This window comes from Heterodontus francisci, chromosome 33 (assembly GCF_036365525.1).
Source record: "Heterodontus francisci isolate sHetFra1 chromosome 33, sHetFra1.hap1, whole genome shotgun sequence".
Lineage (NCBI taxonomy): Eukaryota > Metazoa > Chordata > Chondrichthyes > Heterodontiformes > Heterodontidae > Heterodontus > Heterodontus francisci.
The window spans coordinates 23,594,431-23,618,652 of NC_090403.1; the positions used below are offsets into that span (position 1 = coordinate 23,594,431).

Here is a 24,222-nt window from a genome sequence, read left to right on the forward strand (position 1 = left end):
GGGTTGGATTTGTTCTGGTGTGTGTACAGGACATACCCGAGCAATTTTCCACATTGCCGGGTAGATGCCATTGTTGTAGCTCTACTGGAACAGCTGGGCTAGGGACAAGACAAGTTCTGGAGCACAGGTCTTCAGTACTATTGCTGGAATATTGTCAGGACCCATAGCCTTTGCAGTATCCAGTGCCTTCAGTCTTTTCTTGATATCACGTGGAGTGAATCGAACTGGCTGAAGTCTGGCATCTGTGATGCTGGGGACTTCAGGAGGGGGCCGAGATGGATCATCAACTCGGCACTTCTGGCTGAAGATTGTTGCAAATGCTTCAGCCTTATCTTTCGCACTGATGTGCTGGGCTCCCCCATCATTCAGGATGGGGATATTTGTGGAGCCACCTCCTCCAGTTAGTTGTTTAATTGTCCACCACCATTCACGGCTGGATGTGGCAGGACTGCAGAGTTTAGATCTGATCTGTTGGTTGTGGGATCTCTTAGCTCTGTCTATCGCATGCGTGCCAAACTGCATAAGCAGCAAGTAGACCTCTGCTGTAGCTTCACCAGGTTGACACCTCATTTTGAGGTATGCCTGGTGCTGCTCCTGACATGCCCTCCTGCGCTCTTCATTGAACCAGGGTTGGTCTCCTGGCTTGATGGCAATGGTAGAGTGGGGGACATGCCGGGCCAGGAGGTCACAGATTGTGGTAGAGTACAATTCTGCTGCTGCTGATGGCCATAGCGCCTTATGGATGCCCAGTTTTGCATTGCTAGATCTGTTGTTTGAAATCTATCCCATCTAGCACGGTGATAGTGCCACACAACAGGATGGACAGTATCCTCATGTGGTGGGGGGGGGGGGGGGGGTGGTGTAGTGGTATTGTCACTGGACTAGTAAAACAGAGACCCAGGTTATTACTCTGGGGACATGGGTTCAAATCTTACCACAACAGAAGGTGGAATTTGAATTCAATTAATGAAAAAAATCTGGAATTAAAAAGTTAGTCTAATGATGGCCATGAAACTATTGTCGTTTGTTGTAAAAACCCATCTGGTTCATTAATGTCCTTTAGGGAAAGAAATATGCTGTCCTTACCTGGTCTGGCCTACATGGGACTCCAGACCCACAGCATTGTGGTTAACTCTTACATGCCCTCTGAAATGGCCTAGCAAGCCACTCAGTTGTACCTAACCCCTACTAAGTCAATGAAAATGAAACTGGACGGACCTCCCAACATCGACGTAGGCACCAGTCCTGTTGACCCTGCAAAGTCCTCCTTACTTACATCTGGGGGCTTGCGCCAAAGTTGGGAGAGCTGTCCCACAAAGTATTCAAGCAACAGCCTGACAGTCATACTCACAGAATCATACCTTACAGACAATGTCCCAGACACTGCCAACACTATGCCCAGGTTATGTCCTGTCCCACCTGCAGGGTAGACCCAGCAGAGGTAGCAGCAGAGTGGTATACAGTCGGGAGGGAGTTGCCCTGGGAGTCCATCAGGTCAAACATGGGCAAGGAAACCTCCTGCTGATTACCACCTACCGCCCTCCTTCAGCTGACTAGTCAGTACTCCTCCATGTTGAAGACCACTTGGAGGAAGCACGGAGGGTGGCAAGGGCACAGAATGTACTCTGGGTGGAGGACTTCAATGTCCATCACCAAGAGTGGCTTGGTAGCACCACTACTGACCGAGCTGGCCAAGTCCTAAAGGACATAACTGCTAGACTAGGTCTGCGGCAGGTCGTGAGAGAACCAAGAGAGAAAACATACTTGACCTCGACCTCACCAATCTGCCTGTGGCAGATGCATCTGTCCGTGGCAGTATTGGTAGGAGTGACCACCGCACACTTGTAACCTCTGTCCCCATTTTGTTTCATTTTTCTTTTGCTTGTTTGGTTTTCTCTCAACTCCTTTCCTTTGCTTTCTGGTGGCAGCTATTCAGGATCCTGCCATTCACACCTCCGAGACATCTTTGGTTTCTTTACCAGTCTCATTTCCACTCCCTTTGGCCTTGGACCACAAAACCTAGTCATTTAATCTCTCCTCCCCTCCACCCTATCAGACCTTCTCTTTAGTTGTTCTTACCACCCTCCCTTGCTTAAAAATTATATTTCTAACCTTCCCCAGCTATGAAAGGTTACACATCTAAAACGTTACCTATTTCTTTCTCCGCAGATGCTGCCAGCACCACTGAATTTTTTTGAGCATTTTCTGTTTTTGTTTCCAGCATCTGCAGTATTTTACTTATGCTAATAATTGCATTTGACTTCCTGGTTTTTTGTCTATGGGACAAAATCAATGTGATTAGCTGTTTAATCTGTTCAATGACATGACTTGCTGGGCATCTGGATATGCCCTTGACGTAGTGGCAGATTCAAATTAATATTGGGAAAGGGGAGAACACGTCAGATTGCCAGATCTTTGTGGGCAGCTTTCTTACAGGTCAGTGGCAACTGGTGCACTTCAGCACTGACCACAAAATCTGGGCCTTTATCTTTCAGATTCTCGACACATCACATTCTACCACACCAAGAAAGGGGTCAAAACTAGCTCCAAATCCATGCGCCATTTTGGACTACTGCAATGCAAAGAGGCAGGTTACAACTGTGAATTTCCTTCTAGTTAAACTACTGCCTGGCAAAAGTAGACTTAAAATGCATAATTGTGCTTTTTTGGCTCTTAAGAGCAACATCAAATGGTTCTCACTGTTATAGCATAAAAGGAGACAGTGTTGACCAAATACAAAATGTACAGTGCAAAACAATGTTGAGCCATTTGGGACAAAACTGCAGCTAAATTGAGGCTTTCATCTCACTCATGCATTCTTCTCATAAGCGATACATTGATGCATCATTCCTGCAGAAACTGCAGAAACCATACAATGCACCACCTTCAGAATAAATACTTCCCTGTAGATCAGAGGTTCGAAAGACAGGCAAGGCTCACTAAAGATACTGGAGTGTGTGCAAGGAGATGCATTAAGGGGTGTTCGCAGTGCAGGACATTGAATCCCTGCTGATTTCTGTAAGTGTACAACAGACCCATCAGGGTTGTTTTTGATGTATATAATTGATTACTTCTACACCAGAAGCAGCAGTAATATGACCAATGTCCGCTTTAAGAAATCAGAGGGATTCCATCATCCCGAGCTCTGCTGAGGTTGGCCCAAATTACACGTCCGCTGGCTCTGCAAGCCTGCACCAGTTACAAGAGAAAGACGTTTGAGAGATCTGCTGATTGCTGCATGGACATGAAAATCTATAAAATAGTCAGCTATCTCAGGCACAGAATCCCTACATCACAGAAGGCAAGGGGAACACTTTGAACTGCTCAATTGTTCACCAGTTTTTTTTTTAAACCACCAACAGGATTAAACTCCATCTTCTGAAGGAAGACAATACAGTTTCAGAAAAGAGAGGGGGCATGAATGGGACAAATCTCCAAAGGGGTACTTAGCACCAAAGGTTTGGGAACCTCTGATCAAGATGATAGCTCCTACAGGCTATAGTTTAGAAGGCACAGGATTCCTTTAAATACCCAAAATAAAATTACCAAAGCTGTAACTCATTTAACTTCTTCACCCAGTGAGTGGTTAGAATGGCAAACTTGCTACATGGAGTAGCTGATGCTAACAGCATAGATGTACTTGAGGGCAAGCTAGGCAAATATGAAGGAGAAAGGAACAGGTAGTGTTAGAAGAAGAAAGATAGGAGACGACTCATGCGCTAGCCTGTGTGCATAAATTCTATGCCACACAGCTTTGCAACAAACCTTTTAGGTTAACCCTTTTGGTACAATAAACACGTGTTTAACTGGCGGAGGAGGCGAAAATTGAAACATCCACGCAGTTACATAAAGCAAACGCACACACCCACTGCAGCAACGTTTTAAAATTCAAAGTGCCATCCAACAAAAGCACTGCAATTATCTGGTGTCAGATATTTGCACAGCACTTTCTACAATGCATCTATAGTGCAGTAGGTTGATCACAAATCTTAATAATGCACAAAAACATGTATTTAACGGTGCATGACACTTCCTTCTCATAAGAAAAAAAATTAACATGGCAGATCACTCTCGGCCTTCAGTAAACAGGATGTTCTACATCTTCCATTGGGCAGTAACAAAAATAAAATTGTCCACCGGGAACAGTACACTGTGCTTCTGTTAAGAACGCAAGATAACTGCTGCCATGTGGAATTCTGTACTTGCATTGCACAGAGCATTTTGGCTGCCTTGCCACACCCTGGCCACGCAGTTAGCTTGACCGCAAGCAGGAGTAATGGATGGTAACTGTGGCCATTAGTGCATATTTCTCCAAATTAAGCTGCTGCAAAGAAGTCAAAACAATCAAACCCCACCCCAAAATATACAAACACAGGTCAACATTCATTCCAAAGCCATTCAAAATTTGAGGCAAGATGGAAGCTAGGTTCAGTGGCCCATCCACAAAAAGAGCCATAGTCGGCTCAAAGGAAACTGATGCTAATTTTTCTGTAATTCATCATATGGAACATTATTTTTGAACTGTTACTGGTCTTGAAATAACTTGTTTAAAAAGACAAGTGTCTGAAAACATGGTTGCACATTTGCATGCTAAAAGACAGTGGCCTGAAGACAATGGGAGTGCCTCCCAGATTCAATTAGCCAGATGGATTTTGCGCAAGGGACAGCATTCCACCAAGCAACCCCACACCACCGCCCACCCCCCCCCCCCCAAACCAAATGAGTGTCCAATAAGCTTAGAGGAATCCACAAACCTCACAGGAGAGGTTGTTCCAAATAAGGAGTAGTCACATGAATAACCTGCCGGCCAACCTGGGGGTTTTTTTGAATTGTGCCACACAACAGTTTTGGAGGAGACTGCAACTTGAAGACAGCAGAGAAGGAAGGTCGCTCTGTCTCACTCTCACACGCAAAGTTCCAAAGACCCACGGAAGTAACTTAAGCCTCAAGTCTGACCAACCAAACAAGTTTGAAAGTGCGCACTGTGCCCCGAGAACTGTAAGACATAACTTCAAAGACTTGACATCAAACCCAAAGCCAGTAACTGAATTCCAGCTTTTGCTTCAAACCTTTGCCCTTCGATTATTTCTCCTTTTCCGTTTCTATTTTGTGCGTTTATCGCGTATGCATGCTAGCATGGTCGCTTTGTGTATTTTTAGTAGTTTTAATTGAATTAGAGCTTTAAGGTTAATAAACTTACCTTTCTTGTTTAAATCTGAGAAAAGCTGTCCAGTCCATTTCTTGGCCATTACAATTAGACAGCAGTGAGCAAGGGCTCACTGAAAGTGAAGCTGAAACACAGTTTTAAAAAGTTAAACCTGTTATGGCCAAACCAGGAAGAGGCTGAGAGGGGTGCCAGAGACCCCTTTTCAACCTGGTCGTAACAGAAATTTGGGGGCTAGCATCCCAGTGTGGACTCTCAAATAAGAAATTGGAAGGGGAAGTCAAATTAATCCCAATCACAAGGAGAAAAGATTTTAATAAAGGTTTTCTTGCAGTTGTGTGCGCTAAAATATAAACATGTCTTTGACTCCCCAAGTAAGGGTGAAGTAACTTGGGATAAGTTAAAGGCATAGTCTATGGAAGGGTTGAGAAATATGGTGCAATGTGGGATCACGTTCCATGCCAAGGCTAGGAAATCAGGACTGCTAAGACTAGCAGCCAACCCTTTGCCCCGCGAACCAGAAGAATCAAACAGGGGTAGAAATAGACACTGACAGGGAGGCGAGTGCGCGCGAGAGCGAAAGGAGCGAGGATAGAGAGAAAAGGACAGCGAGAGGGGACGACAGAGTAGCCTCAGTGAAAGCATGGCCAATAGGGAGAATAGTAATTCGGGGCTGTATTCAAAATTGTTAATTTTCCCAATTGATTCCAAAATTTAATGAGGGGGACGTGGAAACTTTTTTGTATCTTAAGAAACTTGCAGGGCAGTTAAAGTAGCCAGCTGAGGCTTGGACTCAGCTGTTAGGAGTAAATTAGTAGGAAAAGCCCATGAGGTTTATCCCGTTGCCTGATGAGTGTTCATCAAATTACAAACGGACAAAAAATGTTATCCATGGAGCACATGAGCTAGTACCGGAAGCCTCCCGCCAGAAGTTCGAACTGGAGTTTGAGAAAAATAAGCAGCTGGCTTTTGACCAGTGGCTGAGGGCTCTTAAAGTACAGTCCAGCAATGAAAATCTCAGTTAATTCTGCTAGAGGAATTTAAAAACACTCTCCCACTCTCCATAAAGACACATGTAGAGGAACAAAAAGTTCATAGAGCCCGACAAGCCGCAGTTCTGGCTGAGGAGTTTGCTCCAATATAAGAGTCAGTTCCCCAGCAAAAAACCTTCCCTAGTCACTCCCACAATTCCAAAAAGGACAAAGGGTGGGAAGGTGACAGGAGCCCAAGCAGCCATGGGAGAGAAAGTAAAGCAGGAGACACAGGGGGCCCTCCTCCAGCCAAAAAGGAAGGTGCTGCTTGTAGGAGACCTGTGTGCATCCATTGTAATAAAGCAAGGCATTTAAAAGCTGACTGCTAGAAACTACGGGGAAAGCCCATAGGGTTAATCAGGACACACCCACTTGGTGAAGGAGAAAGGACCCTGTTGGAAAGTACAGCTGAACAAGCAGTGGCTTTAACTGCAGCAGTAGTAAGTCCCAGAAAACATACTGCTGTTGGAGCAGGAAAATTTAATAGGATTCCGGAAGGTTATCAGGATTTTGTGTCTAAAGGGAGAGTAACCCTATCCCCCTGTAGGGTGGGGCAAGCAAGCCCATAGTAATCCTCAGACACAGGGGCGACTAGACACCTTTTAATGGGAAAAGGTCTGATCTTTCCCCCAGAGAGAGTGCAGTAAATACCAGAATGGTGGTGAATGATACTGGAGGGCAGTAAATGTCTGTACCTTATATCAGGTGCATTAAGAGTGTGACCTAGTTTCAGGACCAGTGACTGTAGGGATTGTCCCTAATTCGCCTGTGGACGGGGCTGACCTGCTCCTAGGTAATTATCTGGCGGGGATGAAGGTGGTAGCCTCCCCAGTAGTGAAAGGTAGACCGCAGGAGGTCAGAAAGCCGGCAATGCCAGGAGGCGGTCCCCTGCAGTTCCCCTGAATGTGTAGTCAATCAGGCCATGACCAAACCAGCTCCCCCATAGGAGACTGAATTGGCACTGCAGGCAGATGACCATGAGGTCTGTCCGTCTGAGATTTTCTTTGGAAAGTTAGAGGACCCAGGGAATGCAGTGACTAGATCTTCCCTAGCTGAGGCTCAACAAGCCGACCCAGTACTGAGTGTTAGCTCAGGCTGCCCAGTCTGATATTGAAGCAGAGGGAGTCTCTGATTGCTACTATTTAACAAATAAGGTACTGATGAAGTGGAGTTCTCCACACAGACCGGAGGACAAAAAGTGGACACTGATGCTGCAGAGGTACCGGAGAGAACTATCAAGAATGGCCCATGAGATTACAGTTGCTGTACATGTCTGTATGCGAAAAACCAAAGCCCGCATGAGGCAGCAGTTAGACTGGCCAAAACTCCACAAAAGATGTGGTGGAGTACTGTAGGAGATGACATGTGCCAGCTGAGGGGAAACCCCAACCTGCAGTGAAATCTGTACCCCTAGGTCCTGTATCAGCTTTTGGGAAATCCCTCAGCAGAGGGCTGGTGAACTGTAAGGGACCCCTGCCGAGACCAAAAGGGGACAGACAGGCACAGGGCTGGCAAGAAGTTAGAGGAAAGGGGAAAAAGGGACAAAGAGGACAGGTTAAAGGAGATCAGAGAAGATTCCCAAATGGAAACCCCTACTGTCCAATCAGCCAAACCAGAAATGTTTGAAAAATTAGACCCTGCATCCTATGTAAATGCAGACACTAGAAGCACCCCACCAGAGTTGCTAACAGCATTTACAGAAACCTGCAAGGACAAAGAGTCCTCAAGAGGGCACAGAAATCATGAGGGTGATGCCTCACCCAGCCAAAGTACCGCAGGGGAATGCAGTAGAATCTGAACAAATACCTGAAAGCAGGAGTGTCCCAAAGGGAAGATTAGCAAAGAATCAACCCCTCAGTCAGGAGAAAAGGGAACCAACCATAACCTAAAGTGAAAAGCTCTTGCATGACTCAAAGCACTGAAGGAGAGATCAGAGTGGATCCACCCAATGCCGACTCTCATGTAAAGGCCTGCTCGGGCCTGCAAAAAAAAAAAACCCGACCCGAACCCAAGAGAACCACATCCGACCCAAGGCCGACCCCTTCCATTTTTTCCCCACACCCAACCCGACCATCAGTTAACTTACTTTGTTTTTCACTTCAGTTGCTGATCTGCACAAGCTTAAAACAAAAACAAAAAAAACACCTTTCCAGTCAAAAAACAACGTTAACAGTGGAGCCACTTAAATGTGATATAACGTCTCCGACCGGGCCCGACCCAAGCCCAAATGCTGGACCCGGAAGTGCAACCAGACGCAAACCAGACACGTCATCAGGTCCTGTCGGGTTCGGGTCAGGTAGCAGGCCTTTACTCTCGAGAACTCCAAACCAGGGCTAATTAAATCTAACCCTCCCCCTGCAAACCTCAACAGGAACAATGTCGCCCTAGGCAGTCATGGAAATATGCAAACCTCCTCAAAAATCACCTTTATTGGGATGCCCATTCCCAACGTATTTCAGGCCGATAGTGAAGAAACTCACCTAATATTGCATTTCATTCCACTGGATAAGGAGGGGTGATGGAAACCACACCTGCCAAAATGAGACATATTAATTTTGTCATATGGAACATTATTTTTTGAACTGCTACTGGACTTCAAATAACTTGTTTAAAAAGACAAGTGGCTAAAAACATGGTTGCACATTTGCATTCTAAAAGACAGTTGCCTGAAGATGACAATGGGAGTGCCTCCCTGAGTCAATTAGCCAAACATTGAATGTGTAAGCCAGCATTCCACCCCCCGCTCCCCCTCCCCACCGAGAGTGTCCAGTAAGCTTGGGGGAAATCCACAAACGTTGGAGAGGTTGTTTCATATAAGGAACTAGTCATGAGACCAACCCACTGGCCAACCTGGTGGTTGTTTGATTTGTACCACACAACAGTTTTGGACAAGACTGCAATTGGAAGACAGCAGAGTTAAAAGGTCTCTCCGTCTCTCTCAGACATGCAAAGTTCCAGGGACCCACGGAAGTAACTTAAGCCTCAAGACAGAAGACCAGCCAAACAAGTTTGAAAGTGTGCACTGGGCCCCAAGGAGATCTGCAACACTTAACTTCAATCAAAGAATTTACATCAAACGCAAAGGCAGTAACTGAACTCCAGCTATTGCCTCAAATCTTTCCCCTTTGATTCTTTCTCCTTTTTTGTCTTTGCGTGGGTTTATTGCGTATGCATGCTAACATGGTCTTTAGTAGTTTAACTGAATTAGAGTTTAAAGGTTAATAAGGTTAATACACCTTTCTTGTTTAAATCTGAGAAAACCTGTCTTTTTGATTTCTTTGCCATTACAATTAGAGCATAGTGAACAAGGACTCACTGAAAGGGAAGCTAAAAGAGTGTTTTAAAAGTTAAACCCTTTTACAGCCAAACCAACGAGAGACTGAGAGGAGCCCTAGGCCCCTTTCTCACCTGTCGTAACAACCTCTATCCAATTTTTTTTCTTCAAAAAAGTCAATGCACAAACTAGCCTGTATTTTAAGGACCATGTTTCATAATGTCCTGGAACAATGAAGGTGTGCAATCGCTTTGTGTGTTGGAGGTAGATCCCAGTTTTCCATCTGCAGCAACACTAGGAGGGGGAAAAAAGGCTTCATAAAATTACCTTGAAGGAAAACCTTTTGTGCAATTTCTAGACAGTTTACTTCCTGTTAAGACCGGTGGGAAAGGGGTCTAGGGTTCCCTCAACCTTCATCTGGTCTTACTGTAACAGGGTCAAATTTTAAACACTTTTTTGCTCCCCCTTAGTTGTTCACCAACTTCAAATTATAAGGCAAAGGAACTAACCAAACAGGTTCTCTTAGATTTAAAGAAAAAAGGTTGAGCTTTAAACTTAAACTCTAATTTGGTTAACGCTTGCGGCTACGCGACATGCCCACACTAGCATTCATGCGCAATACACACATGCAGATAGAGACAGAAAAGAGGAGAAATAAAGTGGAAAGACTGAAGCAATATATGAAAATGGTTTTGGCTACTATTCTTAGAGCGCACTGTAGAGTCCTTGATTGTATGTAGGTCTTGCTTTGCATTGAGACCCAGTATTCTTCTTAATCATTGTTCGATGTGGGAGATTTTTCTCTCATGAAGTCAGTGTGTCCTTAGTGGGTCCAGAGGCTTGAGAAAGAGATGAGAGTAAACAGAAGAGGTCTTCTCACTCCAGGAGCAAACAGTCTTTCTTCAGTTCAAACTCTTCCTACAATTCAGAAAAAAACCCAGGTTGCCAACCAGGTTAGTCATGTGACTAGCTGGTCTTACCACGTCTGTTTGTGGATTCTCTTGTCTTAGCCGACCCTGGAATGTCTCTTCTTACACACAATACCTGGTGCTTAAAGTCCACTGCGGGTTAAATTGGAGCAGGGAATAGCCCCTTTGTCTCCACAAGCACTGTTAGTATGCAAATGTTTTTTCCAGCCACAGCTGATCTGTTTAACAAGTCATTTCCTCGCTCCAGCAACAGCTTAAAATCAATGTTCACATGACAAAATTAATATGCCTCATTCTTGGCAGGTGTCTGCATGACACTCCCTAGTTTTACATTCACAGACTCTAAGCTGTTGATTATACGATTTATTCCAGTCAATCGAACTAAACAATTGAAAGTGACTGAAGTAAACCCCACAACCCAAGATATTTATCATTCAACAATTTGGCAGAGAACTCATTTTAAAACTTATAAAATAGTCATTAAAATCTGGTAAACAGTTTAGGAAGAAAACTTGCCATTGAGACTGGAACGAACAGCTAAACCACACACATTCATCCAACCCAAAGAAAAAAATTGCTACATTCTTGCAACAAAGCAGATGGCACAGACTTAATGTGAATCACTAACCTCTATTTCCATTGTTTCCAAACCAAAGTTGAGCTGTTAAAAATTGGCAACGAGACAATGTAAAATGCCTACCAATGTGACGATTAAAATGAAAAGAAACAGGAAATTTGTTGCACCTCATGAAAAGCAGGGCTTTAAAAAAATGAAGTTATATAATCAATGGTCCACATTCCCATACAAGCAATGTAAAATATTGACATTCAATTGTACACCATGTAGATGCAAAATGACAGAAGGAAAATGTTCTTTATTTGATGAAACCACATGACCAGCCATTCCATGTAAAGTCCCTTAATCATTCTGCTCACCCATAAAACCAAATGGCTCAACCTTGCCCATGAAAATCTGTTATGACCACCTCAGGACAAATGTTAGACATTGACCAGAAAAACTAATTAAGTACAAATCAGTTTAAAAGCTTCAACCTAAACAAAATCAGGAATGAGTTTACATCCAGAATAATCTTGCATGACCAATACTACAAATAGCATGGACATTTGAGTTCCGAAATGTGGAATGCAAATAACCAACACCAAAACACACCAATCCAGTCTTTTCTTGCATCAATTAGCAATGCAATTCAAATAGGCAGGCACATACCGGTATGAGCCAAAAATCTGTTTTCTCACACCACTTCCCACCTACCCAAGGCTGCAATCCATGCAGCTACAAGCATGAATGCAAAGCACCACCACTTCTTTAAACTGCTGATTGACTGAGCTCTGTCATTGTGCGTATGCCAGAAATGTGGTTTTTATGCAACAGGTCTCCAAAACCAGGCAAAAACTACAGCCAACAAATGAATGTCTAAAATCTGATTTGGAGGTATCAGCACATCAACCAGCTTGTGCATGAATATGAGTTGCGATGGCAAGCGATTACGCTTTAAGGCGGCTCACACTTGCAGTGGTTTCTCAGTCTGCAACAGTGCTTTGAAATCCACAGGGTGTCGTCAGGGCACCAGGAGGCATCGAGTACTTCAACAGCAACTTGCAATTATATAGCACCTTCATATTGGCAAAATGCCCCAAGGCACTTTACAAGAGCTTTAATCAAAATTTGACAGCCACAGAAGGAAATATCGGGACAGACAACCAAAACGTTGATCAAAAAGGTCGTTATTAAGGAGCATCTCAAAAGGAAGGGAATTCCAGAGCTTAGGGTCAAGGCAGCTGAAAACTGCCAATAGTGCAGTGAATAAAGTCAGGTGCACAAGATGTCACAATTGGGTGAGTACCCGAGATTTCGAAGACTTGTAGAGCTGGAGGAGGTTGCAGAGATAGGAAGGCGAGGGATCTGGAGACAAGGATGAGAATTTTGAAGTTCAGATTGCTGGACAGGGAGCAGTGCAGGTCAACAATTGGTGAGGAGCAATGTTCCCTCTGTTAGCTAAGCGCAACCAGCTTGTTGCAGTGCACAGTCTCAAGGTTGATGCACACATCTTAAAGGGAAAATTGCTTGGGCATGACCTGTTCGTCTCCTGCCCAGCATATTCCCAATTGCTGTGCAGTCATGCACCAGTACTGCTTAGAAGGAACATTGGTGATGGGTAACTGGGACTTGGTGCAAGATATAGGCAGCAGAGTTTAGGATAATCACAGGTTTATGTGGAGTAGATGATGAGAGCCATGCCATGTCAGCCAGGAGAGCATTGGAATAGTCCAGACTAGAGGTAAAAGCACAGATGAGTGTTTTAGCAGCAGATAAGGTGAGGCAGAGTTGGAGTTGGGCAATGTTTTGGAGCTGGAAGCAGGCAGTCTTGGCGACGACACAGATGTGTTCGGAAGCTTATTGAGGTCAAACACCAAGGTTGCAAACAGTCTAGCTCAGCTTAGGTCCTAAAAGCAGAATATAGGGAGTTAGGAACATCTGTAATTATGGGTGAATTTAATCTGCATATAGATTGGGTAAATCAAATTAGTCACAATATCATAGAGGAGGAATTCATGGAGTGTATACGGGATGGTTTTCTGGACCAATACATTGAGGAACCAACTACAGAACAGGCCATCCTAGACTGGGTATTGTGTAATGAGGGGAAAATAATTGACAATCTAGTTGCGTGAGACCCCTTGGGGATGAGCGACCATAATATGATAAAATTCTTCATTAGATAGAGAATGACATGGTTGATTCTAGGACTAGGGTCCTGAATCTTAAAGGAAACAATGAAGGTATGAGGCACGAGTTGGCGTCGATGGATTGGAAAACGTTACTTAAAAGGGATGACTGAATAGGCAGTGGCAAACATTCAAAGAGCGTCTGGATGAACTGCAACAATTGTTTATTCCTGTCTGGTGCAAAAGTAAAACGGGAAAGGCAGCTAAACCATGGCTTACAAGGGAAACTAGCGATAGCATTAGATCCAAGGAAGAGGCATACAAATTTGCCAGAAAAAACAACAGACCTGAAGATTGGGAGCAGTTTAGAATTCAAAAGGAGGACCAAGGGATTGATTAAGAAGGGGAACAGAGAGTACAAGTGTAAGCTTGCAGGGAACATAAAAACTGACTGTAAACATTTCTATAGGTATGTGAAGAGAAAAAGATTGGTGAAGACAAATGTAGGCCCCTTAGTCAGAAACAGGGGAATTTATTATGGGGAATAAAGAAATTGCTGACCAACTAAATGTATAATTTGGTTCTGTCTTCACAAAAGGAGGACATAAATATCATACCAGAAATGTTGGAGAACACAGGGTTTAGAGAGAGGGAGGAACTGAAGGAAATCAGTATTAGTAGAGAAATGGTGTTGGGGAAATTGATGGGATTGAAGGCTGATAAATCCCCAGGGCCCGATAATCTACATCACAGAGTACTTAAGGAAGTGGCCCTAGAAATAGCAGATGCACTGGTGGCCATCTTCCAAGATTCTATAGACTCTGGAACAGTTCCTACAGACTGGAGGGTCGCTAACGTAACCCCACTATTTAAAAAGTGAGGTAGAGAGAAAACAGGGAATTATAGCCAGACGTCGGTAGTGGGGAAAATTCTAGAGTCCATTATCAAAGATTTTATAGCAGAGCGCTGGGAGAACAGTGGTAGAATCGGACAGAGTCAGCATGGATTTAAGAGAGGGAAATCATGCTTGACAAATCTGCTAGAATTCTTTGAGTGTAACTAGTAGAGTGGATGAGGGGGAGCCAGTGGATGTGGTTATTTGGACTTTCATAAGGCTTTCGACAAAGTCCCACATAAGAGATTAGCATGTAAAATTAAAGCACATGGGATTGGGGGTAGTGTACTGCGATGGATAGAAAATTGGTTGGCAGACAGGAAACAAAGAAGGAATAAACAGGTCTTTTTCCAAATGGCAGGCAGTGACTAGTGGGGTACCGCAGGGTGCTAGGGCCCCAGCTATTCACAATATACATTAAATGATTTAGATGAGGGAACTAAATGTAATATCTCCACATTTGCAGCTAACAAAACTGGGTGGGAGGGCGAGTTGTGAGGAGGATGCAGAGAGGCTTCAGGGTGATTTGCACAAGTTGAGTGAGTGGGCTAATGCATGGCAGATGCAGCAAAATGTGGATAAATGTGAGGTTACCCACTTCGGCAGCAAAAACAGGAAGGTAGATTATCTGAACGGCTATAAACAGAGAGGGGAATATACAACGAGACCTGGGTGTTCTCATACCAGTCGCTGAAGGTAAGCATGCAGGTGCAACAGGCAGTAAAAAGGGCAAATGGTATGTTGGCCTTCATAGCGAGAGAATTAGAGTACAGTACTTAAGGAAGTGGTTTTGGACTACCCCACCATCGGGAACATCCTTCCTGCGTCTACCCTGTCAAGTCCTGTTAGAATTTTATAGGTCTTGCTGCAATTATACAGGGCATCGGTGAGACCATACCTGGAATATTGTGTGTAGTTTTGGTCTCATCAGAGGAAGGATGCTCTTGCTATAGAGGGATCACAGCGAAGGTTTACCAGACTGATTCCTGGGAAGGCAGGACTGATGTATGAGGAGAGATTGAGTCAGTTAGGATCATATTCGCTGGAGTTCAGAAGAGTGAGGCGGGATCTCACAAACCTATAAAATTCTAACAGGACTTGACAGGGTAGACGCAGGAAGGATGTTCCCGATGGTGGGGGCAGTCCAGAACCAGGGGTCACAGTCTAAACCTTTCAGGACTGAGATGAGGAGAAATTTCTTCACCCAGAGAGTGGTGAGCCTGTGGAATTCGCTACCACAGAAAGCAGTTGAGGCCAAAACATTGTATGTGCTCAATGAAGAGTTAGATATAGCTCTTGGGGCGAAAGAGATCAAACGATATAGGGGGAAAGCGGGAACAAGTTACTAATTTGGATGATCAGCCATGATCATAGTGAATGGCGGAGCAGGCTCGAAGGGCCGACTCCTGCTCCTATTTTCTATGTTTCACACAATTGCCATGGAATGGAGTTGTGGTGGGGTTTAACTGGTTCAAGATAAATGGGCAGCATGTATATTGTGCAGTAGAATAGCTCCATTTGCAGTACAGTTATAATGGTTACATAAAACCCAGTTTACAGCAGATCAGGAACCAAGTCTGCTGAAATTGTAACCCCTGTTTGTCTCTATCACGGACCTAAAAGAACTTCAGAAACATTAAAACCAATTCTGCAACCCAGAAAAGGTCAACATCATTTGTTCTGATGCAACACAGGGAGCCCCATTCGTTCAACACAGGGATAACTTCAGTCATTATTATTGAGCCGATCTTCAGTGGGATGCGCCACATACAGACAGCTACACAAAATGCCACAGGGTAAGAGATGCTGAAGATACAAATAATGATGCACAATACCCATTAGCAACAGGCTTTCTCCAGACAACTATTATTTATTTTAAGTGTTGACTGTTCCTTCCAAAACAATTTTATTAAACTCAGTTTTATTTGATTCAAAAAGGTACTTACAATAGATTATGGCCAAGTTTTATTTTTGTTTAACTTCAAAAGGGATAAAAGCCTAAAATCAGAGGGACAAACTATAAATAGACCAGTTATGTCATGTACACCAGGTGACTAATACTGTCTCAGGAGGAATTAGATTTATTGCAAGTCTATTCGTGTACTTCCACTCTTCTTGGTGCAGATAATATTAGTATCGGTCCCTGAGGATTTGAAAGCCTACACCAATTTACAGCTCACTAGAAGTTATCACAACTGAGGGTGTGATCCAAGTGTTAGTTTTCCCTTATGATTTCCAAGACTTACACCAACATACTTACACCAAGTATGAATAACTTAATCCCACCCATCCCAGACAGCTCTCAATAGGTAAGTTTTTGGCCATGTACAGTACATTTACATTTTCAAATGGGCATATGCAACATACACAATTTAAACTAGACTTAAAATGGGAATATACAATTACATAAAATCAAGGCTGAAATTCCCCTAAAGTAATGATTCTCACACCCTTCTCATAAGGTATTAAACAGAGGTGTGCAAATTGGCTTGAACTGGTCATGGCAGACATGAACCATCCAATGACACGATTTGAAGAGTAGGGAGTTATCCCAGTGTCCAGGTCAATTTTTAAACTCAGAGGCAATAAAACAGAATATAAACAATGGCAAAATTGTGCCGTCAAATTCTATGTAATCCATAACCAAAGTTAGACCAACTGATCATTTAACCCACTGTTACCTGCAGCAGCTCTTTATCCGCATTAGCCCATTTCGCCTGTCCTTTTGACATACGCTTTTAAATTTTTCAAATACTTGTGCATTTCCTTTTTATAAATTCTAAGGAATCTACATCCATTACTGCTACTGGAGAATTCCATGTCCTAACAACCTTCTGCATAACAAAAATCTAACATCCCCCTTCATTCTTTTGATCATTTGAAATTTAGTTACTGACTTACTGGCCAGTGGCCATTTTTACCCTACTCATCTTCTCATAACACTACATAATTTCCAAGACTTCTATCAGATCTCCTCTCAAACTACAAATATTTTCAGTTTTAGGTGCCTTGACCTAGAAAGAATGTCGCTGCCCAAAAGGGTGGTGGAAGCAGAGACAATTACTTCAAGAGGAAGTTGAATGGCCACTTGAGGGAAATAGACTTGCAGGGCTATGGGGATCAAGTAGGGGAGTGGGACTGACTGGATAGCTCTGTGGAGATTGAGCATAGTCTCAAAGGGTCAAATGGCCTCCTTCTGTGCCATAAATTACTCTGACTCTGATATGGAAAACATGCAGAAGAGATTCACAAAGATGACACCGGGGCGACAGACTTTAGTTTACTAAATTCAACCTAATTTACCTACCCCACCTCTGCAGTTTAACAAATTTCAAAACGGCACCTTTGTGTATAACAATTGCAATAATGCCAATGAGCTTAAAAAACATCTGCTATTTTTAACAGTTGCCAAATATCCTAATATTTCAGAATGCAATCTATATTTTTATAATAAAAAGTAGAGAGTCCTCAATCTGATACAAGAGTCATTAATAGTTTACACCCATAATCGTATGAACCTACATTCCTGATCCCAATAGCATCACTGTGGAGGAAGTGCCGAACAGAAGCCAGATGCTTTCTCACATAAAGCAAGCCCCATGACATTCTTGCACAATACTCTGGCCAATCTCAAGAGCTGGAAGCAGGTCTATTTCTGGCCTGGCTGGTCACTTGATGTGGAGAACAAATGAACAAGGTCAAGAAAGGCAATAAAATTGCACAACCACTAAAAAGCAAACTGACATCAGGGGTGCTAATGAAAGCCAAATTGTATGAAGGGGGTTAATGCACATTTTACCTTTACATTAAAAATAGCTTTGCACCTCCTGGCTTACTTCAACTAGACCCAACAGTGGGATAAAGACCTTCCAAAAAAAATTGTAGGCAAGTTTATTTAATTTCTTGATCTCTACCAGGTAAAATGCCAAGCTTTATGAAAGCAGCAGAATTCTTCAGAATAGTCTTGCCTCTTTGTACTGACTCTTTTTACACAGTGGCTGACTATTGAAATTAATAGTTATATTTATCACTTATTATTTATTTCACAGCCTGCTACAGCCAAGCAAGCTGACCTGAATTAACCTGCACAGCAACTCATTTTACTTATAACAGTCAAACCAGAAAGTAAACGGAAGCAAGGCGACTTGGTCAAAACAGCTGGCTCTTTAGCTTCTGCGGATCTAGGGTTACTGTCTTAAGGCCAATCCAAAATTTTGGCAGTGAGTCTACAGGTGTGGCTTAAGTCTGCAGTTGATGCCCAACAGACCAGACTGAAGGTATCTGGATACAAGAAAAACGGCTTAATGTTAACCGCTTAGTATTGCTAGCATAGCACTACAGAACAAGACACAAACAAATCTTGCTGGGTTTTTTTTTTTGCAGAGGTTCAGGAGAGTCAGCTCTTGGAGAATTGATTAAGAGTTGCCTCTAATAGAATTGATCTGGGCAGTCAGTGAAAAACTGGGCACTTAGAGTCTGATTTCAGTTCTTAAAATTATTCAGCAGTTAGACCAGAGACTAAGTGCTATGCTATGTGCCTCAACTACCCTTTGTAAAACTCTGCCAAGAAAAAAAGTGGTTCAGACAAATAGCAGAGATATAAAAGAGGAAGCAAGATAAGCAGATGAAGAAAGGAAAAGAATGTTATGCTGATAGGGTTAAATGAAATAGGGGTGGGAAGAAGTTGATATGGAGCATAAACAAGAGCATAGACCATTTGGATCGAATGGTCTATTTCTGTGCAGCACATTCCATGTAATTCCACTTAAGCTATTCATTTGCAAACCTTATGAAGATGGAGTTACTTAGTTTCTGCCACTGCACAACCATCTTGAGATCATGGAGCTTTGTGCCTTTCATGAACTTTCTCCATTGTTATAAATGAAAGTAATTATTTCTCGACATCTTTCAGATGTAGCTGCATAAATTAGTACTTTATCTATATTGAACTCTTTTGAAGAAACAATGAGCCATGCAGATAAAGGTTTCCCAACCAACTAATTGTGTGCTAAACAGCCTGTATACAGCCCAAATAAAATAGGGTGCCAAGAAGGTAAAGTAAATGAGGAAAGAAACAGCTTGAAACCACTGTATTCCAATTATGTCTCATCATGACTTTGAAGCTCTAATTCTTTGCAAGTAGCTTCCGGGTGTTATTTAGAGTCCTGGAATTTAGACTACACAGATTAAGACTCAGGCGGAATAAAGGAAGCAGAAGGTTATGAAATACCTGGGTCACACAAACATTTTTAATTTCCCTGTTCTTTCACTACCTGAGTTTCTGTACTAAGTGCCTCAGATAGATTGGTTACTGCAGAATGACTGAAGTGGATCTTCAGAAATACTTGAACATACAAGGTGTTTGGAAACAAGAGGAAAAACTCAACATTTTGAATTTATAGAATGAGTCACTATCTACAGCCTGGCATTGGTCAACATCTAAACAGTACCCTGGAAACAAAATAGTGGGATAAGGACAAATGACTGACGGACATATTTTGGCTCATCTCTTATCCTCTGCTCCACTTTAAAAAAGATGAAATTTGTGACTTAGCCAAGGGGCTCCCACTTTCGGCATCCAATGTCAATATCAAGTATTCCAGAGCTCAAATAGAATACAGCCCAAGGTTCTGCCTCAATAACGTACCTTGCCCCATTAAAACCCACTGGGAAATCTCTGACTGGCACCAGTGCAGCAGCTTCAATATCCACAGCAGTTGACGTAATAGGCTCATGCTCTTTGTGGATCAGGTTAAAACTAAAACTCCTTTCACACAGGACCTTTACAAATCAGCAGCGAAGAGATTTTCTTCCATTTGGTTTCAGCTTTAGTTGAACAAAGGGCCCAGAGATGATCACTGTCCTACCTAGACATGTAAGAATGCCAACCTTTTGAAGCTCTAGATACAATCATCCTACCACCAACTGCACTAGTGGGTCCTTTTCAAACCATCTAAATTGTTGGAACTGTATTCATGCTCATACAAAATATTACATTTATTGCTCACTGTAAGAAATTGATAAGTTTTGGAATATTCTTGCAAAATGTAACTGTGAAGCACAGATATCCCAATATAATAAAACTGCATACTAATGTTTAACAGACTGTACATACTGGCCACTCTGAAAATCTTTTTCATTCACAACAGCACAGTTGGTTAACGACAACTCATCTGTTGGACATCGCGCAGCTACCATGGCCTGTAAAAAAAAAAAATAAAGGGATCAAATTAGTAATTCATTGAGAAAATATCTAAGTTACACAAGTCCTAGGTGCACTATGAAAGCCAGTTATGGGTAAAGTTACATTCGACTTACTGACAGCTACATAATTACAGAACACATGCACCTTTTGGGCAATTTACAGCAAACATGAACAAAAAAACTTGAATCTTTCTGGAATGTACCCAAATATTTGAAATGTTTCTGAAGACATTTATAAAATATGTACACTACACCTTGCCATAATAAAAACACTAGAATAGGAAGGCATTACTGGTAAAAATTGGCAATATAGTGGAACAGCCTGAAGTGAAATTCCAACTCGGTCTTGCGGAATCTTCAGGAGCGGTTCTCCTGATATGGGCTGGGGTGTTTTTTTGAAGGTGGATTTACTCAGCAGACTGTAGCCAGGGAGCATGTGCTGACAAATGAAAAGGCAACTGAATAACTCTGCATTGAGAGCTTCCATTGATCTGGACATTTTGTGTAGTGGAGAACATTGCAAAAGACCCAAGCACAAAATGCAACACACCAAGGTCAAATAAAAGCAAAATACTACAGATGCTGGAATCGGAAATAAGAATCAAGTGCTGGAAATACTCAGCAGGCCTATCAGCATCCGTGGAGAGAGAAACAGAGTTAACGCTTCAGGTCGATGACCTTTCATCGACCCGAAACGTTAACTGTTTCTCTCTATAGATACTGCCAGACCTGCTGAGTATTTCCAAGAAGGAAAAGTTACAGTCAGCCAATAGCAAGTATATGTCATGGGTTGGGAAAGAGTGAGAGTTAAAAAAACACACAGGTCAGTTACTCTCTGCGAAGTAGCAGTGGTTCTACCCCAGACAACTCAAAAGGATCCACTGGTGTACAAAGACAACAAACCTCTGATTCAGAATTTCCACAACGCACACTCCCAGGCATTTGCAGTGCCGGGGAACTGACATACTAAACAACAGAATTCAGTTGCTCTTCATGCAAGAAGTCATCAAAAGAATGCAATAATTTCACAAAAACAAGGCAAATACTTTGATTTGCATCATGTTTCATTTTACTCAGAGCATAGATCCTGGGTGTGGAGCACTGTCCTATGAACTTTACCATGTACAAGCTTACAACTTAAATCTTAATCAATTATATCAAGTTCTGTTTACAAGGCCCCAGTTGGGATTACCAAACCCTGCACCCCACCATGTCGATTCAGCATCTTTGAACAGAGCAAGAATCCAGACATCGCTTGTTACACAATCACAGGAATCTTGATATTGTACTGATGTGAACAGTGGGAGTGTGCATATCTGATCAGTTCTACTTCACAACTCAGACCATAGGAGGGAGGGGATGCAAGGGCTGTTGTAAAAAAAAAAAAATTGATTCAAGGTGGTAAGGAGCAACTTGACCACATAAATGTGCAGTCATGTCAACAAGGTGCACATTGCCAGTTTAAAAGCTTGGAACTTATGTGAACTCACCCATTCCCAGCAATGAAGTTTGTCAATGACAGTTTCTTTCAATTCACCAGACGCCTTCAGTTTCATGCATTGCACATTAGTGAAACAGGAACTTGCATCTCAGTCCTCATGGGCATAATAGCTAACAAACAATTTTTAAACTCTCCAAACTGAAAGGAGCTATTCTTTTTCCTTACAGAAAAAAATCCCATCCTCCAAAGTATTGCTAAATTCATTTCAAAATCAATTCCTCCCAGAACTAATTAACTCAAATGACAGTGATCCCTGCAAGGGCGCTCAAAACAGTGCCCCAACACATTGCTGCAGCCAATAGAGATTGTCAGTTTTCAACACGGCAACATCCAGCAATATCACAAGAGGGTCACTCCTCTGCAGATTCAATGAGTCAGAGTTCAAGCAGCAGTTGCACTGCATTATCAATTTTACCAGTAGTGAAAAATTCCAGCCTACAGCTCTCCTTAAATGACTGACAGATACTGAATGATTCAACATAAAATATCAAGTATCAAGGAGAGCATTAAATACTTCAAATTAGAAAGAAACTGAACAAATCTACACTGAGAATTTGTTTTGTTTAATGGAAGATACCACGAAGGTCGAAAGTACATCGATAAAGAACGACAACTAGTTGGCGCTGGTTGGAAAAGCAAGCCAAAAATGGTATCATTCGCTGCCCTGTATACGCACCCACCATCCCCATCACACCAGAATACTGGAAGAAACTTGTGGGACACAGCAGAACCAATGCGAAACCGCACTGGCTGCATCTCAGACATTATATAATATAACTTAACTCAACATAAAACATAACATAACTAAAGGCGGGGCTAAAGTGTGGCAAATCGAAGAGACTTAGCAGTTGGCAGGAAAAAAGACAGAGGCGCAAGGGAAGAGCCAACTGTGCAACAGCCCCGACAATCAAATTTTTCTGCAGCACCTGTGGAAGAAGTTGGCCTTTATAGCCACTCCAGGCGCTGCTCCACACACCACTGACCACCTCCAGGCACTTAACCATTGTCTCTCGAGATAAGGAGGCCAAAGGAAAAAAAACTCAACATAAAGTGTTCAAATCTAAATTCCCTTTATGCACAGTTTGCCAACCTTGCATGCAAGTTCCCTGGTGTTATGCCAATGTGCTTTGTTGACTGAATTTTCTTTGGTGCACTGACTGGAGATCAGAGTTTTTCAAAAAAAGACAAAAAAAAAAGCTAAAATGATAGATATTGCTGGCAGCTTAAGTCAGCTATTTAATTTGCAACACTGTATCCTACACTGCAATGCTTGTGAGGAGGGAGACCAAATGTCTGCATTTCCCCGCAAGAACCAAGCCCCAGGAAGTTTAAAGGAACTAACTTTTTTTTTACAGCAAGCAGAGAAATATTGCTAACTGCTATGTTAGAATCACTGAGTGACTGCCATGTGAGAAGCCCCTCCCCATCTGTCATTTTAAACTGGTGTTTTCTCTGAAGAGAAGCAACTGGACTCTGACATAGTAGACCCTAATTGGGGTTTCCTCTCTCCATTCCAGCTTGAAAGCTTACAAATCCTGCCTGTTGACTGACCACCTTTGCATACTCCGGCTACAATCAGAAACCTTGTTGGAGGAATCATCTGCATCATTATCTCCAAGAGACCCACCGAACCAGTCATCTATCTCTTCAAACTAATAGCCTCAGGACCACTGAATTCAGCTAGAAGCCAGCCAAATCACCAAAATCCACAGACTGTATATCTTGTTAATGGACTAACTCAAGCAATCTTACCTTTCCCCACTCCGTAAGCTATGTGTGTGTAAACCTCTAGTGCATGTGTGCAAGAGCGAAAGTTGGTGCGTTGTTTATTATTTTATTAGTTCGGTTTAGGTACAATAAAGTTAATCTTTGTTTACTCAAGAAAACCTGTCCAGTTGGTTCTTGTTATGATCATAGCAAGTAATCAAACACCTACTGAATTGGCCAGTGCATTCACTAAGAATTATACCTGTTGTGGTGTAACAAGGAAGGAAAAAGCAGGGAAGCCCTTCAACCCCTTCTCACTTGACTAACACTGGATTGAAGTGGGATGGATCCCAATGAAGAGAAAGTGCACATTCCATATCAGCTAAACACACACCATACAAGTGGATTCCTCAGTGGTTTTGTTAAGTTGCAGCATGGTGATCTACTACTGTAGTGTCTGACTCCTGACTAATCAAAACAGAAATTTGCATTACCATGAAACTGTACAGACCAGCAAGACAGGATGCCAAAATTGACCTCATTATTCCTGAGTTGAGGCAAGTAGTATAGACAGCGTTGGATACAGTCAGGCTGGGTTGCAATGGTCCTTGATCAAGCAGTTAATGACATTCACTCTCCAGCCTCAAGTTCCATTTAAGCAAGGTGCCAGTCGCCTTACCCCAGCATGAAACACACAGCCATCAACAGACTGAGTAAGGACAGGATAGTAAACGAGGGGAAACAAGAGGAAATAGTACAGCTACAATACAACTGCTGGATCATTTGATCAGAGCCTGTTCAAAATGAAGCAAAGTACAGCTTCTGAGTA

At 42.6% G+C, this 24,222-nt stretch overlaps 1 protein-coding gene across 2 annotated transcripts in view; it reads right to left on the minus strand.

Annotated features, from left to right (window-relative positions):
- The window catches only part of LOC137348053 (vesicle-fusing ATPase), a 315,973-nt gene that overhangs the window by 284,655 nt on the left and 7,096 nt on the right, over positions 1-24,222 (minus strand). For both annotated transcript variants that reach the window (XM_068013170.1, XM_068013171.1), the window contains exon 2: positions 20,097-20,182. In XM_068013170.1, coding sequence (XP_067869271.1) covers positions 20,097-20,182 — 86 coding nt within the window. The remainder of the gene's footprint in view (positions 1-20,096; positions 20,183-24,222) is intronic.